At 40.4% G+C, this 22,319-nt stretch overlaps 1 protein-coding gene across 1 annotated transcript in view; it reads left to right on the forward strand.

The window, feature by feature from the left end:
* Positions 1–22,319, forward strand: part of LOC135707468 (mucin-2-like) — a 134,267-nt gene that overhangs the window by 101,859 nt on the left and 10,089 nt on the right. Inside the window, 3 exon segments of the mRNA XM_065229288.1 lie at positions 6,602–7,045; positions 7,048–7,172; positions 7,242–7,446. Coding sequence (XP_065085360.1) covers positions 6,602–7,045; positions 7,048–7,172; positions 7,242–7,446 — 774 coding nt within the window.

Below are 22,319 nucleotides of genomic sequence, written 5' to 3' on the forward strand. Positions count from 1 at the left end.
ATTGGACACATGTTTTTTCGGAGGGTACCCTGCACAACTGGGTGTTGATTGCAACCAGCAAATTTAATAACTACAAGTTTATTGGTTGCCCATCGGAGCATTCCAACAGCTATACTATATAATCGATAATAACTGTTATGATGTCCATATTAGTATTATGTGTGCTAAGACAATCGATTACACATTTATGCGGTTGTTGAATCATGGTGATTGGTCTGTTGTTTGTCTGTCCTGTCTGGTCAGACCATGTCGGAAAGGTTGAAGCAATGAAAAAACATAAGCGCCTAGCGTCGCCTACTTTTGTGTTCAATATAAGGAAATGAGTGCTTGAATGTTGTAAAAGTAATCTTCACTCCGTCTGAAATAGACAGACCTGGTTGTGAACACAACAGTGTGCCTAATAAGGTGCAATGATAGTCCACTAAACTCGAATGCTTATATTTTGTCGTAATATAAAACAAGATTACATTGATCCTATAGAATATCACGATCTGAGCTGCGGGACATAGATATTTTGGTAGCACAACTAGGGTGGAGAACGGCTTTGGACTCCCCGAACATGGGATAAACAATATCTTTCACCGCTCATTTTCTGTAGTCAATATATGATTAACCATTCTTCCATACAATTTCCACTATATCAAGGCCGGCACTTCCATCACCAATCCCAATCACACACTCCGATCAACCTATGGTCAATCCAGGGCTGTTACAACAGGCGCAGATTTTCTGTAGGGATCTGAGTTGAACATTGATGTCAATTTGCTCAAGGAGAACAGGCTAATCGGTGCGTCCCTGCAGATGGATCAGTTGCAAACGACTTTCGTAGCTAGGCAATCGAAAGGGATCCGTCCACGGCAGTTTACGTAGCGCATATATCATGAACCGTCGCTGAACATACTCAACTCTTTTGACACCGTTGTTGTCGTTGTGAGGAGTCCAGACAACCGAGCAGTATTCTAATATGGAGCGAGACAAGGAGCAGTACAACGATTTAAGGCAGTAGATATCCGTGAAGTCTTTGGCAATCCTGAAGATAAACCCTAGCATTCTGGAAGCGTTGTTGACGGCATACGAGATGTGCTGCTTGAAAGAGAGTTGTGTATCCAGAATCACACCTAGGTCCTTAATTTAGATAACGCGCTCAATTTCAGGGCATAACAAAACATACTTGAATATAATAGTCTCTTTCTTGCACGAAAAATAGATAACCGAGCATTTGGACGGGTTACCCTCCATATGATTCAGAATACACCAATGACCAAAAGCATTCAACTAACGTTGAAGGAAGCAACAGTCATCAATTGAGTGATTTCGTGGTCCCTCAATTACTAGATTCACGTCGTTGAAGTAAATCAGTAAAATCAGCGGTCCCAGGTGACTACCCTGGGGTATGCAGGACGTGGCAACGAACGTACGGGACTGGTGATCACCAATGACAACAGTAAGATAGCGATCGGTGAGGTACGACTGAAACCATAGCAAAAGGAAGCCGTGGATACCAAGCCTGCCCAGTTTTGCGATAGATATGTGGCGATTTCATTTATCGAAGGCTGCAGATAAGTCAATATAAATGACATCCGTCTGAGCACGATCCGACATACTGTTAGAGATGTAGGAAGTAAGGCACAGCAAGTTAGTGGAAGTGGAGCGACCAGCTATGAAACCATGCTGGTCGATACTAATATATGGCTTACAGAGAGCGAGTAACGGACCGTTAAAAACATGCAGCAGTGGCGACAAGAAACTGTCCCAGTGCGGTTTGAGGAACGCCGATGGAATTCCGTCAGGGCCCAGATTGTACGACGACTTGCGTTTCGAGGAAGCCCTGGAAAACATCTCGGGATTGATATCAATTCTGCTCATGGTTTGGCCAGAGAGTGGCACGTAACTGGCAGCCAGTCGGGCATGGTCGTCACTCAGTCTCTTATCCGTGAAGACACTAGCAAATTTTTCAGAAAACAGCTGACAAATACCTTGCGTAGATGAGGCCACGTTACCATTATGTACCTTTGACAACGGCAGACCAGCTTCATGACGTTGTTCGTTGACAAACTTCCAAAAATGCTTGGGACGTGACTTAAGCTTTCTCTGCAATCCACGTCGATACTGAAGAAAGCACCGTTTTGCAACTCGTTTGTATTCGTGATTGATCCTGACATAGTGACGTTGAAGGGATAGTGTGCGGTGCTTGGTGAATTTCCTAAGAGCGGCTCTCTTTCTGGATTTCAGTCGACGAAATCCGCTCGTATGCCATGGTGGATGATGATGAATCTTTTTCGGAAGGTGTCTGTCAATGACATATGCCAAGACCGAGATGGGAAATGACAGGTGGGCAGGAACTCACGGTCTCCCAGTGTTGGTGAGTTCTTTGCCGTTAATGTTCACGAAAAGTTCATTATTTTGCCATACAGAAATTCAAAACAAAAATTTTTATCTGCGGATTTTGACAGTTTTTGACCTGTTTCATACGACCGGAAGGTGTATGCTGGTCACAAATGCTGTGCCAAACTGATTTCCTACGCAATTAATCAATCTTTGATGTGAATTTCGCTAATAAACACGAGCAGCATTTCTTATACCAAAACTTGCCATAACAAAATGGGCGGTTCATTTTAGTAAACAAACTAACACTTCTTCCGACTGTGTCACCTCTCTTACTCGCCTAGGATCCAGTCTTACCAGAGGAGTGGGTGCCTCGCGTAATACCCCGTTCACATTACAGCGTATATCACGTGATATACGCTGTCTTGCAATGAGCACTCATAAATCTAGTTTTCACTGGAAATCCTATGTATGAGTGCTCATTGGAAGACAGCCTATATTACGTGATATAGGCTGTAATGTGAACGGGGTATAAGAAAGGAGCTATGTCCTGGGTGGTTACAAAACAAAGATCCAAAATGCGGTTGTTCTGGTTAAAAACATGATTGATTTGAGAAAGAGTGGCAAACCTGTAATGGTTGCTTTAGCGGTATCCAGAACAGAGGCAATACACGCTTTTTCAGGCATTCTTCGATGTAAACTTGGGATGTCATCGTCGAGGATGTGACGAATGGTTCCGTTTTCAGGCCACAACTGCAAATCGCTTTCCAAATCATGGCCTTCTTCGCGAACTTGTCGGCAAACACGAACTTGAATCTTCCCGGCACATCCCCACGTCCAGTCGCGATGTAAAACTGTTGACCGGTAAGCTGCTTAAAATCCAGTTGGACGTGTGTTTCGTCATCGATCAAAGTGCAGCCCTTGTGTTTCGTCAAAACACGGTCGTACAAGAGACTTGCACACTTTTTGGCCATGGAATTCTGCTTCATGTGCCGGTTCGGATGTTTACTGGCTATGTACGACTTGTATCCTTTCCTGGCAAGGATGCTCCGCACCGTTTGAAAGTTTGCATTGTACCTTCTGGCCACATCTTGGATCGAAAGCCCGGGGTTGGCTTTAACTTGCTGCGCAGCTGACGATCCCTGGTTCCAGTTTGTTCGTAGGTGCGCTGATTCCTTTCCACACTCAGGGTTTCCTTGTAGGTTTTGAGCACTCGACAAACTGTTGTTTTCGGCATCTTCAGCACTTTAGCCAGGAACCGGACCGAGTTCCATTTGACGTTATTTGTGAACGCGATCGACTACTTTGATCAAACTTGCATTCTATATTGAAGTGTATACAAACCACTGTCAAAGATTTTCGATTCCCAACACTAGAGGCGTGCTAGCAGCGCGCCAGGGGCGTACCAATTTACTTTTAGTCAGCCGTGGTTCGATTTCTCAATGAAGCCCTGTGGGCTTCTAGGAGAAGGGTAAAGAATTTCTTGACGAAGTGCATAGAACTTCTTGAAGAATTCCATGGGAATTCTAGAGAAGCTCATAGGACTTCTTGGGGTATTCATAAAATTTCTAATATAATCTAACACCAACACAGCCAGTTCTTGAAAGAATCCTGGAAAATTATGACACTGAAGATGCGTCACACATACCAAAACGGCCAGACCTACTGTGCAGCGTTTAAGGGGCAAGATGATTCAGAAAACATCGGACCTGGTTAAAGCGAAGATGTAAACGTGATATTTCAGAATCCAATAAATGAATGAAACGTGGACATCTCGTACCGTTCGTTCCGTTTTAGATAATTGGTTTGTCGTTGGAAGCATCTAGGCTAGAAAGGTTAAATGATGCTCCATTTTCCGCTGACGTTTGGATCATGAGCACTAACTCTTATCGTAGACTTTTATGGCGTATGGTTATAGCGCCATTGTTTGTTTTCTGAAAAAAATAAGCAGGAAAGGACAAAGAGAACGCCAAAAGAAAAAAAAATATATCGACAGTGAGAATGCATAAGGGCGTAAACGAGATGATCGATTCTCTTCGTCGATTTTCTCTGTAAATTGCTACAGCTAAGGGAAGCAATTTTCTTTAATTTGTCCAATCCAGTGCCGTAACAGGTTTTATTGGCCATCAAAAGCAACAACAAACGCACAGAGAAATGTTAATCCTAGCGAGTTATTAACAAAAGAACATAACTCTGTGAACATAAACAATATTTTTGATTTGGAATATACAATATCAAAATTCATAACGAGGGTGGTCACTTTACCCGAGTCTTGTCCCTATTAACAAGGCATGAAAATTAACATGGACTAAAACTGTTCCTTTGATTACTTAAAAATCCTGTTCCACTAGTTTGTAGTTGTCAGGACTAGACGGTGGTAGATCTTATGCCAGTAACGCACCACGAAAAGGTGATCTGCCAATTGAACCTAAAGGCAGCATTACACGTAGATGATGTAGAAGTCCAAATTGTAGACGGTCCGCTTGACGTAGACCAACATGAACTAGCCCGGTTTCCGCTAGAGCTTGCACGGAATGTCTTCCCTCGACTTGAGATAAAAGATGTTTGGATGTAGTCGATTTTGTATGTGCATTGGCAAGCCTTTCCGTGGCCATCAGTCAGGTTCAGCGCTGCGACGCAACGATTTAATGAATGATGGGATGTCTAGGCAGGGTCCCATGGCGGATTTACTTGGCTTCGGAACAGCTTGTCAATGGCAAATCACAGGAACGTAAAACTTGATAGAATGAGCTGCAGCTTTCGCAGGACTTCCTCTGTGCTAGTGAACTCGCTGAGGAAATGGATATCGTACCCTGGGCCTGATTTTGACCAGATTAGAAAATTAGTGCAAAGGATTTATTGGGGAAGTCCAAAGAATTTTTCTATAAAGTTCATAGATCTTCTTACGAATGTTTGAATTATTGAACATATACATAGGATTTGTTGGGAAAGTTCTCAAGATAGTCCAATTCTTGATAAGGTTCATAATACTTCTCGATGACGTCCATAGCACATCCTGAGAATGCCTAAAACACTTCTCGGGGAAATCTTTAGAACACTTAGTGAAAGCTAACTGGACTTCACAGGAATTCTTGTGGAACTTTTAGAATATCTGGGAAATGTATACAGGGTTTCTGGGTGCAATCAACAGATTTATGAGAAAATTTATCAAGATGTGTGTGAGGAGGTTCACATGACTTCTAGGAGAAGTCCATAAGACTTCTGTGGGAAGTCTACATTACATCTTGGGGAGGTCCACATAAATCCCTGGATAATTCTATAGGACTGGGATGTTCATAGGAGAGACCATATCGAAACAGTCCTGTTAACTTCCCCTAAAAGTGCTGTGGATGACTCCCAAAAGATATCTGAACATCCCAACAAACAATTTTAGCTGCAAATTAGCTTATACAGCCAAAATTTGCCTTATGCAGCTAATTTTTGCCTGTATAAGCTAAACTGCAGCTAAAATTGTTTGTTGGGATCCCCCACAAGTACTGTGGACTCCTACCAATCCTATGAAATTCACCGAGATTTCCATAAAACTTGTGGAAGAAGTCATAGGTCTACTGGACAGACGGGGCTCGCTTAAACAATTTCGAAACTATACATACAAAGATTAAATGATACGGCTGTGTTAAGAGACTCTACTTGTGATGTGTGATGTTCTTCTTCATGGAACTCAAGTAACAAGTGGAATTTATTTCCTACTCACAACTTAGCGTTCTATTAGAGTATCCAAAGCTATAAATCTTCAACTTCTACAACCAATTGACAAAAGAAAGCAATGCTCCACACATTGAACACACACACAGTAAATCGAAACCCACATAACACCAAATTACTTACCTAATTTCCGGAGTTACAAATTTCACGGCTTTTAATTATACACCTCCTTTCCATAAGCCCGAACCGCAAGGCAGCCCAAACAAAAGAATCAATCTCACACGCCATTGCATGATTTCCTTTTCCCTACACACGGACCGACCTAATACACCGTGGGAGAAATCTCCACCACCACCTGGTGAGCTTTCAATTTAGTAAAAGTTTGATCTCCAAGCACCGGCACATGGATCTCATAAATTATGCTCTCTGGTAATCACATTTCTGCATGCCATCTCGAATCTCGAATCTCGCTCACAGTGCACTTCCGCGGGGTAGAAACACATCACCCCCCCTCATCGAAAGGGCTCTAATTAGTGTACATTAGTCCGTCGATGGAGTGGCACCGATAGTAGTTCACTGTACTAATCCAAGTTATTTCCTTTCGTTACAGCTTCAACGAGGAGCGGCAACATGGTTATTTCTCGTGTTAACGACACTCACACTGGCATGGACGACGGTGTCGGCGGCGGAGAACAACCAACGAGTGGTATGCTACTACACCAACTGGTCGGTCTACCGGCCCGGAACGGCCAAGTTTAACCCGCAGAACATCAATCCGTACCTGTGTACTCACTTGATCTACTCATTCGGAGGCTTCACTAAAGAGAATGCCCTTAAGCCGTACGACAAGTACCAGGACATTGAGAAGGGCGGCTTCGCCAAGTTCACCGGCCTCAAGACCTACAACAAGAACCTCAAGACGATGCTGGCCATCGGCGGTTGGAACGAGGGTTCGTCGCGGTTTTCGCCCCTGGTAGCCGATTCGAAACGGCGGGAACAGTTTGTGAAGAATACGATCAAATTCCTGCGGCAGAATCAGTTCGACGGGTTGGATCTCTGGATTGGGAGTACCCGGCCTTCCGGGATGGATCGAAACCAAAGGATCGGGAAAACTACGCCCAGCTGGTGCAGGAACTGCGCGAGGAATTCGACCGGGAATCGTCCAAGACCGGACGGCCGAGGTGAGTTTTGTTGTTGTTGGTGAAATGACGGGTTGTTTTCGATATTAATTTTAATGGTTTGCTCCGTAGGCTACTGCTGACGATGGCCGTGCCAGCCGGTATCGAGTACATCGAGAAGGGCTACGACGTGGTCAAGCTGAACAAGTATCTGGATTGGTTCAATCTGCTGACGTACGATTACCACAGTGCGTACGAACCAGCCGTCAACCACCATTCGCCGCTGTATTCGCTGGAGGAGGCATCCGAGTACAACTTCGATTCCGAGTTGAACATTGTAAGTGCGCTGGGGTTGATCCGAACCCGGATCTTTTAAACCATTACTGATTGGGATTGGAATGTTTTGAAACAATTTTGCGGCAAGTTACGAGGATGTGGAATCTTATTTCAATCCACTGAAAATAGCTAAGAGGCGAAGAGACGAAGACGAAGAGATCTTCAATTTCTGATTATTTATGTTGCACATAAATTGGGCGTCATACCTGACATAGTTTCATATCATGAATCATGATTGATCAAACAACGTTAATTTTGGTTGCCAAAAACTGATATTTTCAGAGAAATTTTAACTGCAAAATTCTAGAAATTTTGTTTTAAATTTGCTTTACAATGCAAATTAAGTGATTTTACAACATTGCTGTTTTCAGAAAAGTTGTGTATTTTGATGATATCAAAAACTTGGTAGAGCATGTGGAATCGATTAGTAAAGATTTGTGATGCAAAAAAGTAAAAAAAAAATATTTTAATGTAGTCCCGACAAAAATCCATTTATAGCTCGCTAGACTTATGGCGTAGAAACTTAGTGTCTTTAGCAAAGTTTCATTATTTTTATAGTTCTACAACTTTGCACAACACACAAACAAATTATCTCGTGATTTAAAATAAAAAGTTTTTCTTCGTGTAATACTACCTTAATAAAAATGTATATGGATTTTGTAATTATAAAAACTTGGGCATCATTCAGAATTCTCCCGCTAGGTGGCACCAGTGTTCTTATAAATTTAGTGTAAATCCTGGGTCGATATCTCGAGATCCTTGCTAGATACAAAGATGCTGCTTTCTTCAATGTTGTTCAGGAGCTCAAGGCCTTTTGAATTGTTGACAGTTCGGTTTGGAATCCTCTCGCCAGGTGGCACAGGTGTTCTTATAAATTTCGTGTAAATGCTGGGTCGGCATCTCGTGATCCTTGCTAGATGCAAAGTTTCGGTTTTCTGTATTGTTGTTCAGGAAGCTAAAACCTTTTAAACTGTAAACACTTTAGTTCGGAGTTCTCTCACTAGATGACACAAGCGTTCTCATGAATTTCGTGTAAATGCTGGATGTATGTTTCGAGATTTTAACTAGATACAAATTTGCTGTTTTCTGCAATGATGTTCAGGAGGACAAGGCCTTTTGATTTGTGGACAGTTTAGGCCGTTGTTATAAATTTTAAGATTGTTAACAATATCGTTTAAAAAAAAGTCTCAATAATTTGTGACTCTTTATCAAATCGAACGGTACGTATGGAAAATGAAATAAATTAAGAAGTCACCTATAGCAGGATCAATCAATTTATTCGTTCAAAAAATAGGTGTAACGTGCGGATTGTGTTTACTTTGTAGGACGGAAATAAGATCATAATTCATTATTGTTTTGAAACCATAAGCTGAAAATAAATTCAAATGCCGTGTTACGTGGTGATGAAGACATTGAGATGCTTTACCTGTTTTTGGAACGCCATTTTGACGTATCGTTTGTGACTCATTCGTTGAGTAAGATTCGATTTCAGTGCCTGCTTTTCGCTTCAGTTTTCAATGCCCAGCGTATTCTTCGATGCAATCGGTGTAAATATTTACATTATTTGACAAATCGCAGGTAATCATGACAGCAGTAGGTCTCTATTCTTCATTCAAATTGTTTTCAATATTCAAACGTCATGATTACCTGGGTTTTGGCCAATAAGGTAAATATTTCCATTGCTTGCACCAAAGAATTACCGTCGTCATTCATTTGTTTTGGGTTATTTTTCTCTCTATCTGCGTGGGTTGTATGTGTATGTAGACATGACACACAAATGAATACATGAATATTTGTTATTTTATTAACACTCTCAATACTGATCTGATTCCACCTTTATTCAGTATATATTTATTCAGTATATGATTTTTTTTTCCAATAGGGGCTGTTCATAAACTAAGTACAATGTGCCAAAACTAGATTTGGCACAGCTAAGGTACATTTATCGGCACATTTCCGGCACATTTTCATAGCTATCAGATTATAATTCAAATAAAATGGGAGCACTGCCTAGTGTACTATCGACAATTGCCATTTACGTGTACATAAACAAACGTGTATCGAGATTTTTAGTTATAAATATTTATGTTTGCAAGGTTCTGTGGATATAAAACCCTGGGAAATCTTCGCCAGAACAAACTCCATTACTGGTTCGGTGCAAGCCATAGCCATTCGTTTACGGATATGCCGTCACAACTTGTTCCTTCGGCAATCTGTTGACCTTCGCCAATGCCAATGCAATGAAAAGTGATTTATGATTTTATTTTCCTAATCATCAGCTTAATTCTTTCTATTTGGAGAATAGCATACATCCAAATATACATCCTATGTGAACGCATAAATTATATGATTAACTATGTACAACCATAGAGGTACCTCTAAGACTAGAAAGTCCCGAAGAAACGTGTTCAACTTTTTGGCTCAGCTCTGGTACTCTCTTCGGTCCCAAGCTAAACGATTCACCCCTCGAAACATAGGAAAATCCACGAGCCCCTCATTTTATCTGTCAAACTTTCATAGCGAATCAAAACAAACATTGCGTAGTACTAGATCTTCGACTAGAATGGGGTACGTTAATCGTTTGCTTGGGACCAATAGGCTAGTCAAGTAGAGAGCCAATTTTAAATCGACCGGTTGGTACAACCGCCGTCGAACCGGTCACCTGTTCCTTCAGCGATTCTTCGATCACCAAATCACCACAGCCTCGTCAATATCCAAAAAGCCATCTAGCTGAGCCGTCATCAAGTCGTCCCTGTTCACCGGCCGTTTCGTCCCAAACTTGTGCAACTTTGCGCCGGCATACTGGAGATGTTGGTTGTCCCGCCGGGTGCTGGCTGTAGAAGCAGAAATATGCTGACTCGCACTGAGTGAGCTGCCATTGCTCGTGTGTTCAAGTGTGGCACCACCGTGGTCATCGTACACGGCAAAGAATACCGTTCGAAGACCATCCGGTAGCGAGAGAATGTGTCCTTCATGTAGAAGCGCTACCCGAGCAAAGTCGGTTAACAAAATGAAAGCAAATCGATATTAAAGTGTGCAGTTCCTATCATAATGAAAACTCATTTTGATTTCAAATGTTGCGACATAAGTCTGATATCATATTGTGCTTTCATTATGTAGTCAAGACGTTTTAAATGAAAGCAACTTAACTTGAAGTTCTACTGTTTACGTCTTGTTTAAAATTTAATTGAAGTTCATCTGTCGTTGAACTAATGATTATTGTTTATTTGTTTTGTTTAACACATTTTAGGTCATTTGTGACTTGCCCGGGGTGAGATTGGAGCCGAAGTCTTTCAGCTTGAGAAACATGAATGGTAACCATTTACTCCAAGCCCGTATTCAGTTAAACATTATGAATGCAAAATCAGTAATCAAATTGATTTCATTGAAAGCAGGATTAGTTTTCCGTTTGCTTCAACAGTGTAAAATTTTGCTCTCATTTTTGCTGTGTTAAGTTAAGTCAACCAAAATGAGATCAACTGGAGTATTCAAAATAAGTTACATCATAACAGCAAATTTTGATTTCAATTTGATCTTCAGCTTTGCTCGGGTAACCTTGTATATAGCTCGATCCCACCTAGTAGTAGTCAATCAGGCAACTCCTTCGAGGTTTCCGGCTCTGACAGAGTTTGACCCATGACTTGGTGCAGGGTTGATCGATCCATCGATTAGATAAGCTGCACCTCATATACTTGCTGTTATTCAATTTGAAGCTAATCTTCACCATTTTTCGTTTCGATATGGAGAGATGATTTTCCTGCAACAGTTTTCAATTGGAAAATTTGCTCCGGTGAAGGCTCCAGTGCAGGTTCCGAATATTGAATCAGGAATATGGGAACTAATTTTTGTGCTGCAGATAACCGAAGAAATTCGTTGGTAAATCCAGTGATTGTAAAAAAACTAATTCGACAGTGAGCATTCATAAGGGCGAATACGCGATGATCGATTCTCTTCATCGATTTTCTCTTTGCATTGCTACAGCTAGGCGAAACAATTTTCTAGAATTTGTTCAATGCAGAGTAGTAACAGGTTGTATTGGCTATCAAAAGCAACAGCAAACGCATCGAGAAATGTTAAATCTAGCGAGTTATTAACAAAAGAGAAAATCGACGAAGAGAATCGATCATCGCGTATAGGCCCTTATGCATGCTCACTGTCGAATTTTATGTTTCCTGGGCGCAACGAGTTTGTAAATAAACAGCTGTCACCCTGAATCATCCTCACACTGTTGCCAGATATACCAAATCCATTTGTATTTTACCACTCATACACTTCAAATACATAAGGCACAAAACAGGGCACAAATATACTCGGTCGGCACAGTACCGGCACAATACGGCACACTGTAAACAGCGTTAATACAAAAGCAGCTGTGCTGAGTGACTGACCCCTTGAAGTAGACCATTTTTGAGATGATGTAGACCCCCTCCCGCTCGTGCGTAGACAATCGTCAATACTTTTTTGACGTAGGACTACGTCTGTGATTTCTATATGGGGGTACACTTTGTGAAAACCGTAATTGAAACATGTAACAAAATTATGAAAGATTTTGAACGTTAATAACTCAGCTGTCCCTGGACTAATTCCAGTAATTTCATCACCAATCGATCAAAAATATGTCTACGAATCTGTTAAATTTAAGACTTTATCATTTTTCAAAATGTCACTATTGAAAATTGCACGAATGTGCAACTGTTTCTATGAAAATTAAAATGATCACCAATTGCTTGCGAAAAGCGATTTCCCTAACACAGATTTAAAAGTTGAATTCCATCCGGTCTCACTAAACGGTGTTTATTCAATCATCACGTGGTGAGTGATGGTTTTCTCCAGTACACAACGAAAGCTGCCTGCAAGCAGCTGGCTGCAGTCCACATGACCATCTATAGAAGGAGGAAGAAGCCGCAGTGCTATTGATCGAAATCAGTAGCTCTTCGTGAGTCGCTGCGTGGGCCATATTTGTCAAGCCCGTCATACTAAAGAGTATAAATAGAGAGAACCCCGCTCTAATTCCTATTCCTACACAAAACACAAGCTCCTACTGCAGTTAACAAATGAGATTTATTATATAAGACCACGTAGTCCTACGTTACCATTGCGTACAACCCCATAGGGCTGTCCCTTGTAGTTTTTTTTTTGAAATGTGTTTGGACCGTGTTCCTCGAAATTCCCCCTCCTAAATGTTACAATTTATGCCAATTTATGACCTTGAAATGCATGGAAGCACACTTAACAATTTCGTTTTTATGGCTTTCTCAGTCTAGGGTAATTCAAACAGTTAGTTTTGCATTGCCCGACGTTTCGGCTGTTTATTGTGGCCTTTTTCAAGGGTAAAACAGTCTACCGTTTGTCGTCAAATTTTTTTGTTTGTTGCCACGATAAGCGTGTTTAGCTTGGAGGAGCTTCCTGTATGGTGCATTGAGTTTAATATAAATTAACATAGGACACTATATGACACTACACTATACATACGCTTATCGTGGCAACAAACAAAAAAATTTGACGACAAACGGTAGACTGTTTTACCCTTGAAAAAGGCCACAATAAACGGCCGAAACGTCGGGCAATGCAAAACTAACTGTTTGAATTACCCTAGACTGAGAAAGCCATAAAAACGAAATCTCCATAAAACCAGTCGAACAACCAAACCAAACACTTAACAATTTAATTACTGTAAACAAATTGTATGACTACTTTTTTTTAATATTTTATTAGGTGTATATGACACATATCGTGTTTAATAAAAAAAAATATTACCATAGACTATAATTTAATTGTCGTTAAAACAATTCTTATAAGAAAAGACTATATCAAAGTGATCCAGAAAAGTCACGTGTTTATGATGGATGTGAAATAATTCGGACGTTAATTCGTTAAAGGGCTCATAAAAACTGCAAACTTCTGTGGAATTCTCAAGTTGGACTCTTAAAAATTAAGAAAAATTTACAAAATTAACAAATAATTATGCAAAAAAAGACCAACATTTTACCAAAAGTTGGTGTTCTATGCTTTTTGTTAGTATTTTAGGCCGTTCGCAATGCTGTTTTATTTTATAAGGACTGTTTCAATTTGAAACTAGAACATAAACGCACCTCTCGCAATGCTGGGTTGCAGTTTCATTATTCGAGCACTATTTTGCACCAGATTTGCAACTGCTCGACTATTCTGTTTTTATTTCTGAGCGAGTTTGAAACACGAATGGAACTCTGTTTCAAATTTCTTTGGATGTATTTAAAGATGTTTCGAAGAGCGTCACAAAAAAAAAGCTCTATGAACTTCATAGAGAACAGTAAAGTTTATGGAACTTGATGATTACAAACATCTTTTAGAACTGTGCGTTGCACTGATCGTGTTGCAGTTTTATTTTTGTCAGTTTCAAATTATAGAATTTTCGAGTCATTTAAAACAATTTTGAAACTCAGCATTGCGAACGGCCTTAGTGTTCAACTTGATTAAATCACAGATTTGGGCATTTATCAAATTAATAAAAAATGTTCAAACAAATGTTGGAGAGGGTATTTTTTTAAATAAAAGGTTGAATCACTTTAATAAAATTTAATTTGTATGTCAAATTAGCTAAGACATGAAATATTTCAACTGTGTGAATAAAATCAGGCTATTCCAGTGTCGAAGTTACAACTTTGCCATATTTACTGTTTTCAGGATACGATTTTGCCCAGTCTTCACGAAACATAGACGGCGTTGAGCTTGAGTTTCAATTTCTTCAGTGCAAGTTCATTGAACGCGCGTGTTACCTTTCGAGCACAGGTGTACTCTGCACATTGAACGTGATACTTCGTACCTGCACGCAAGTGAGAACATTGAGGCTTGCTATGTTGCAACAGAAAGAACAGACGAAATCGATGAACGCTTCATATTCGCCTCTAGCCTACACATCTTTCAGAGTAATAACAGACGAGAGGTGAACATGCCAGCCTGATACTCTCAAAGTTCATGGTTCGAGCTTGAACTATTCCATTTTATGATTCCTTTCAATATCATTCATTCTTTCCAATGCCAACGCCTGTTTGCTGCACTTGAATACGAACTATGTTTTTTAAACCCTGAAGCAAACGATGTGCGGACATAAACGTTGTTGAGGTGTGTGTATGAGGGAATGCTTATGCAATGCACATCAGTGAAGTTGGTGAAGTGGTTGAGACTAAGGTACTGATGCATGGTCAATATCGGTGTCATTTGTTTACTTAAGAATCCGATTTTGACTGACAAACGGGCGTTCCTTAGAGGGTGCTCTAACTCTTCGAAGGGACATTTCAATTAAAATCGGTTCCGTGCTATGAAAAGAAGAATGACCGTACCAAAACCGAATGTTTCTTCATTTCTCAATAGTAATGGAGTAAAACAATATGCAGAGGGAACAAAAAGTGGGGAGAGGCCTTAAATGATAAGTATGGAACGATGCGTGACATAAGAGGGGGGTTAAAAATTTTGTGCACGACATATTTGAAACGTCCTCTATACTAAACGTCAAAGTTCATCCACTACTTTTTTCAAAGTTTAGTAGAAAATTATTTATTGTTTTATTTAATGAACCTAATTACCAAATTCAGATAATTGTGAAACACAACAACAAATAACCAGTAGGAGAATTATTTAGGGAATTTGTTGAAATTTACATTTAGCTGATAGCACATGATAGCTTCACAATAACAGCCGCTTCCAGGGTACTTACCAGCAATAACATCCTTCCAATAATAGATTTTTGGATAAAAAATTAGTTTTCCACCACGCTGAAAATATATCGCGTTTGCCAGTCCCACAATGACAACGGAAAGCAAAGCTGAGCTGCGCTTGAGTAAATACGATAATACGAACGATGTTTTTCAAACGCTGAAGCAAGCGATGTTCGAACGTAAACATTGCACTCATGCTGGGGTGCATGTTCATTTGTCTGAGTGCATGCGTGAACATAGAATGAATGCTCAGGTAAGTGCACAAGCCTGCTTGCACATCAGTGTTATGCTGAACCTTGAAGACTGATTTTGCCATAAAAGCTCAATCTTATAGTGAGTTGTGTTATATTGCACATTAGGGTGACCCAAAATAACAGATTGTCTGGAAACCTGGAGGCTTAATCTCCAAATGATAGCTAAGGATGTTACAAAAAACATTTTGTATGGGGGCTACTCTGAAAAACGTGATTATAAGGTATCCCCAAATGAAATACTCCGACCACCACCACAGATATACGGATAGGTCTAAGACCTTGGAAGGAGTCGGCCTTGGAATTGCAGATCCCGCTGCCAGTTTTTTCTTCCGACCCCTGGACCAGTGCTCTGTGTTCACTGCGGAAGGTGCGGCAATCTTTCACGCCATTAAAGGGTGATACGGTCAAAATTTGGTCAAGGGAAAACGCGTGTAAATCGGTGAAATCGTTTATTTAAAAAATCAAATTAAATTTCTTTTTCAAGTTCAATTAGTATAAAATTCAGGAAAAATATTCAGTTAGGCTTCCGCTTTTCCAAATCCGAATTGCCGTGCCTTACGCTTGACCCCTGCCATCAGATTTTGTACAGCCACCTTGTCCACCTTCTTCGCCGCAGAAAGCCAGTTTGCCTTGAACTGCTGCTCGCCCTTAGCAGTTTTTTTGGTCTTCTTTAGGTTCCGCTTGACAATAGCCCAGTATTTCTCAATTGGGCGGAGCTCTGGCGTGTTGGGAGGGTTCTTGTCCTTGGGAACCACCTGCACGTTGTTGGCGGCGTACCACTCCATGGCCTTTTTACCATAATGGCAAGATGCCAAATCCGGCCAAAACAGTACGGAACAACCGTGTTTCTTCAGGAAAGGCAGCAGACGTTTATTCAAACACTCTTTCACGTAAATTTCTTGGTTGACAGTCCCGGAAGCTATGAAAATGCTGCTTTTCAAGCCACAGGTACAGATGGCTTGCCAAACCAGATATTTCTTTGCGAACTTTGACAGTTTCATGTGCTTGAAAACATCTGCTACCTTTCCCCTTCCTTTTGCCGTATAAAACTCCTGTCCCGGAAGCTGCTTGTAGTCGGCTTTGACGTAGGTTTCGTCGTCCATTACCACGCAGTCAAACTTCGTCAGCATCGTCGTGTACAGCCTCTGGGATCGCGCTTTGGCCGTCGTATTTTGTTTATCATCGCGATTTGGAGTCACTACCTTCTTGTAAGTCGATAGTCCGGCTCGTTTTTTGGCTCGATGCACGGTTGTAGACGATACACCCAGCTTATTTGCGGCATCTCGGAGAGAGAGGTTAGGGTTTCGCTTGAAACTACCGGCAACTCTCTTTGTCGTCTCAGCGGCTTCCGGTTTTCGATTTCCCCCCGATCCAGACTTCCTGGCTGTCGACAAACGTTCCCCAAACACTTTAATTACATTTATAACGGTTGATTTGGCAACTTTTAGCGATTTTGCCAACTTTGCGTGCGAGTAGCTCGGATTTTCGCGATGCGCGAGCAAAATTTTGATACGCTGCTCTTCTTGCTTGGACGGCATTTTGACAACTGAAGAGTGAATTCCAAAATCAAAATAGGAGCAACATTCTACACACACACACCTTCAAAATGAGGGGTGTTCAGGTTTTTTAAATGCAAAATTGAAAGAAATACGTCAAGTTGATATTGACCAAATTTTGACCGTATCACCCTTTACCATGCACGCCAGCAAACCGCTCTGTATCCTTTCGGACTCTGCAAGTGTTCTAACAGCTTTGGAATCCCAGATATCCAGACATCCTTGGATCCAAGGGATCCAACTGGAAGCTCCATCAAACACTACCTTCCTAGCAGACCATCTTGCGGCTACGGGCCGATCTGGAAGGCTCGCTACTAAAACCGTTCCAGGACCTGATATCAAGACTTGGATGAAGTTCAAACTTCGGAATGCTTGGGCCCAGGAGTGGGCCAGCAAAAAGGAACCGTTCCACCGTAAAATCAAAGGGGAACCACCAAGTGGCAAGATTCCCCAAACCGTCATGACCAACTGATTCTTTCTCGTCTCAGCTCAGGACATACTCGGACGACCCACATGGGAAGTGTGACTTCGTTCCGAAAACACTGTGATATTTGCAACACAACGATGACGGAAGAGCACCTCTTAGTGAATTGCCCAGGTTTCCAGGGAATTAGGGATCTTTATGGGATCCCGACGAACATTAGAAACGCCTTGGCCAATGACCCTTCAACCGAAGCAGCTGTTATATGTTTCTTCAAGGACGCCAAGATGTATAAGAATATCTGACCTAATTCACTGACAAGAACCAACCATTACCGACCCACTGCATCGAACCAGGACCAACCCCTATAACTTACTCTGAATACACCACCATAACAATTAGCCGACCAAATGCACAAAACCAGGAACATCTACTAACTACGACAGCACCTTGACAGCCAACTCTGATAAACAAATACTCTGTTACTAGGGAGGTCTCTTCTGGACTGTCCACTCCTCTTAATTAGTGGTTCCCTTCTGGACCTCATTAACTCTATAGCTAGGGGGTCCCTTCTGGCTCCCCACCGCTATTTCAAATTCTGTCACAAGGGGGGGACCCCTTCTGGATTCCCCAATATTCGTCAAGAGATGAACCAGCTTCTGCCTGAAAGTCTCGCTAATAAAGATAACCTAACCTAACCTTGAAAAAATAGGTTTTCATAGTCATAGCTAAACAAATATTTCTAGTGCATAAAAATTCTTTAATACCCTTTAATACACACAGTTCGAAAAAGTAGTGTAAATTTCTATTCAATATGATGCACATAAATGGAGCGTTACATATCATATACGTTTACATTATATATCATGTAAATTTCTGACACATTTCATGCAATGTAGCAAATATTGTATTCAAAAGCCCATTTTTGTGAACAACATTGTTTGTAAGTTGCTCGGTTGCGTAAAATGAAATACAAGTGTACGTGAATGAACGTTTACATCACAATTAAAATTCAGAATTTTTATCTGTGTAAAGTTGATTCAATACAGCTCAAATATATGAAATTTTATGGCAAACAACTTTGAAATTAATCTATTCTTGATTATTTTAAGAAAGAACTTTTGCATACTTTCAATCATTTTTTTCATTTATTTGCAATGTCATGCAAAAAGCGCTAAATACATAAAATTTATTTAACTACTAAATGGCGCCGGTAGTGTAGTAGTAAGCGTGATTACCTCTCACCCTAGCAGGCCTGGGTTCAATCCCAGTGGGCGCCGCTAGAGATGTTCTGAGGCATATCATCTCTGATCACGCCATCCTTCGGAAGGGAAGTAAAGTCATTGGTTCATGAGTTGATGGGTCGATAGATAGGGTCCAGGTGTGAGAGCTGCTCAGCACGGAAAACAAAATCGACGAAAAACAGATCATGGAAAAAAATACTCATCACTGAAAATTTCAAGTAATTGGTAACGTGGTTAAGAAGTTACAGCTGTCTATGTGTGCGGTATTAATTCCGTGTTCACCCTTTATCTACTTCTCCAAATGCATTAAGAATTTTTTGGATGCCAATTTTCACTACCCGTTCTTGAAGTGAAGAACTATAGCTCCGCCCCTTGCGATAAATCAAACGCTTGAAAAATGTATCGCCGATTGAGTTGGTCGGATTTCATGTATTTTTCTAGGTGGAACATATCAGACAACTTCAGGGCAGTTCTATTCATATTAGGAAAATTACAGGAGCATTATGGAAGTTCTGAAAAATTCGGGGAAGTCTAAAAAAATCAGGTTAGTTCAGAACTCTGTACAGCAATTTCGAAAACTTCAGAAATGTTCTAAGAACATTAGGAAATATTTGAAACCTTCAGAGAAGTTTAATTTCTGGCCAGTTTCATTATTTCAAAAAAAAATCGTTAACTTAAATGGAAAATGAAAATCGGAGGATTACACGACAGTTATATTAACTTCATTGCGGCAACTTTAATGAAGTTCCGAGAAATTCAGGAATATTTTGAAAACATTAAATCTCGATGACCATTACAAAATTCCCTATCTGCTTTGATCAATTCTCTTCATCGACTATCTATTTTAATAACCACGCCTACGGAAACACATTTCGTGCTATTTTTGCCACATAGTTTGATAGCAGAAGTTATTGTCTTGCGCTTAGAACGTTGACCATAGCAGGGAATGCTTTTGAAGTTGAGTTATTAACGAAAGAGAAAGTCGATGAAGAGAACCGATCAATGCAGATAGCACCTTTTGAATTGTTCATCTAGATATTAGTTCCATTCATTAGAAAAATTATGGGACCTTTCTAAAAATTCTGAGAATTTCAATGCAGTTCCGAAAACTTCAGAGTAGTTCCGAGAACGTAAAGAATCTTCAATAAACATTGAATGCCAAATAAGAGCTTGTTCAGGTAAAAATATGCTCCTTCAACTAAATTTGGCTCTCAATCAGATCAAATTGTTTGTTGTTTGGTTGCGATAGCTTCAGGGCAGTTACAGAGAAGATCAAAGAGCTTCAAGACAGTCCCACTAACTTCAGGCACTTTACAGAGATTGCCAAAACTTCAAAACTTTTATAGTTTTTAAGGGAACACAGCAAAAAAATAATTTTGATATCACGTCAAAGTGGATGCACTACAATCATGTCGAAAATATGGTGTAATATTACTTGCTAAAAAGGACAAAATTATTATTAATAAAATGCATGAGCTGACATTACGCTGCTTTTACTGCATTTGTTTATTTATGTGGTCATAAAAATTACATGAAATTTTCGACATGATTGTAGTGCATCCACTTTGATGTGATATCAAAATTATTTTTTTGCTGTGAAGCTACGCGATCGTCGGGGTTATTCAGAGTTCCATAAATATCGATTGCTTCAAGAAAGTTCCGAGAACTTCTAGATTTTTTTTTAATCTAATCTCAGTACGAGAAAGCATCCTGGAAAATCATTAGGTTAGATAAGACCTAATCATTTTTCTTGTCAACATTGATGTTTGCAGCATTCTGAGATATGACACAAACATCAAAACGGCCAGGCCTACTGCGTTGCATTTGCCGCAAAGATGATTCTGTGAAAGGATTCGAGTTCAAATAAACCGTGGAGGCACCATATTTGAAGCAGTTCCTAAATCGACGCAATCAATAACGTTCGACTGTTTTGAATAATTATTTTTGAAATGTTACTTCTGCAAATATTAGTTTTATTAGTGCTCTAGGGATGATGGTGTTACAAGGTTTTTAAAAAACATCTTGTCAAAATAGGCATGGTATATCTAAACAGCGATGCATTTCGTGAATCTTCAGGGGTGGAAGGATGCGTGGACATACCGTACCAAACGCTCCGAGCTAGGTTATGAGTGAATGTAACAGTAATATACAATGTAATGAATGGTATATAAAATACAGTGTAATGGAAGGATCTCACCAAATGCCTCCAATGTTAACCAAATTCCCGATTTCCATTTGACGTTTGTCAGCTGTACGCTTCTCTCTGGCACTTGAAAGTCCTACCTCGACAACATGATCGCACTGAACGATGGGACGTTGGGGGTTTGGTGGCTTGACAGCGGTTCCAGGAACAAGCTGGGGGATATTGTAGGTCCTGCAGACCGCCGATGTACGTGCACTCGTGGTGTTCCGAATGGAAGATCTTCCGTTGCTGATGATTGGCCATTTGCGCCAGGAATTGAGCTGCTCGTGAAAATAACATCTTGAACCGGGCAATCGAATCCAGGTCCATCTATGGTAGTTGTTGACCAGATCAGCACCCAAGTATAAATATAACACAGGTCATCACTGGATTTTCGAACCGCAGAAAATGCTGCAAGCTATCACACATAAAACGCGGCAAAGAAAACAAACGTCACGGCCGTACGGACGCACAGCCTACTTCCAAATTTTTCCTAGAAAATTTTCGAGAACTTAGGTCAGAAATTAAACTCAGAAAAATCACAAGAACCACCCACATTAGACCCGGATCAGATGCGTTGCGGCAAACAGACAGCCAAATTTATTCTCTAACTGTCAAATTTACGCCAAAGCAACGCAAACGGATCTAATGTGGACGACCCTTGAGAGATCTTTAGAGTGCTCTGCTTAATGGACTTCAGGATCCACAAAAAATGTGGGAAGTTCCGACGAATTAAATGAAATGAAATTCCGAGCAATTTTGTAAAATCTCGGGCACTTCAGGGAAGCTTCGATAAATTCACGGTGGTTCCATTAGCTTCAGGTAAACTGACAAAGAGCTTCAAGAGAATTGAGAGAACTTTAAGATAGCTTCAAGAACATTAGGGGTGATCGTAGAACTTCAAGGCAACTGCAGGACCTTTACAGAAGTTCTGAGAAACTTAAGGAATTTCCAAAAAAAATTGCAAAATTTCGAGATAATCAACAAAGTCCAAAGAACTTTAGAGAAGTTTCGTGATTTTTAAGCAGTTTCATTATTTTCAGGGAACTTAGGAGTACATCGAGGAATATCAGAGAACTTCAGAGCAGTTCCATTTAGCAATTGCAGGAACATGCAAAAAGCTCATTTCAGGAAAATTTTGAGGTCCTCAGGAAAGATCCACGAACTTCAAGAAAACTGCAGGGACGTTTGAAAAGTTGAGAGAACTTCTGAAATATTTAGAGAACTTTAAGAAGAAACGAAAATTTCAGGTATGGGCAAGGAATGTTTTGCAAAGTTTCATGAGCTTCATTGAAGTTTCTATCCAACTAACAATTTTAGTTTACACAGGCAAAATTTGCCTTATGCAGGTTATGTTTTGTCTGTACAAGCTAGTCTGCAGCTAAAATTGTTTGTTGGGTAAAACTTCAGGGAAACTACAGAAATTCCAGGATGTATCAAAGAAGTTCAAGGCAGTTCTATTGACTTTAAGGAAAGTGAGGAAACTTCGAGGGAAGTGAGGGAATTTTGAAAGTAATTACAAG

Source organism: Ochlerotatus camptorhynchus, unplaced genomic scaffold (assembly GCF_037179485.1).
Source record: "Ochlerotatus camptorhynchus isolate MF236.1 unplaced genomic scaffold, CSIRO-AGI_Acam_v1.1 ptg000313l, whole genome shotgun sequence".
NCBI classification, from domain to species: Eukaryota; Metazoa; Arthropoda; class Insecta; order Diptera; family Culicidae; genus Ochlerotatus; species Ochlerotatus camptorhynchus.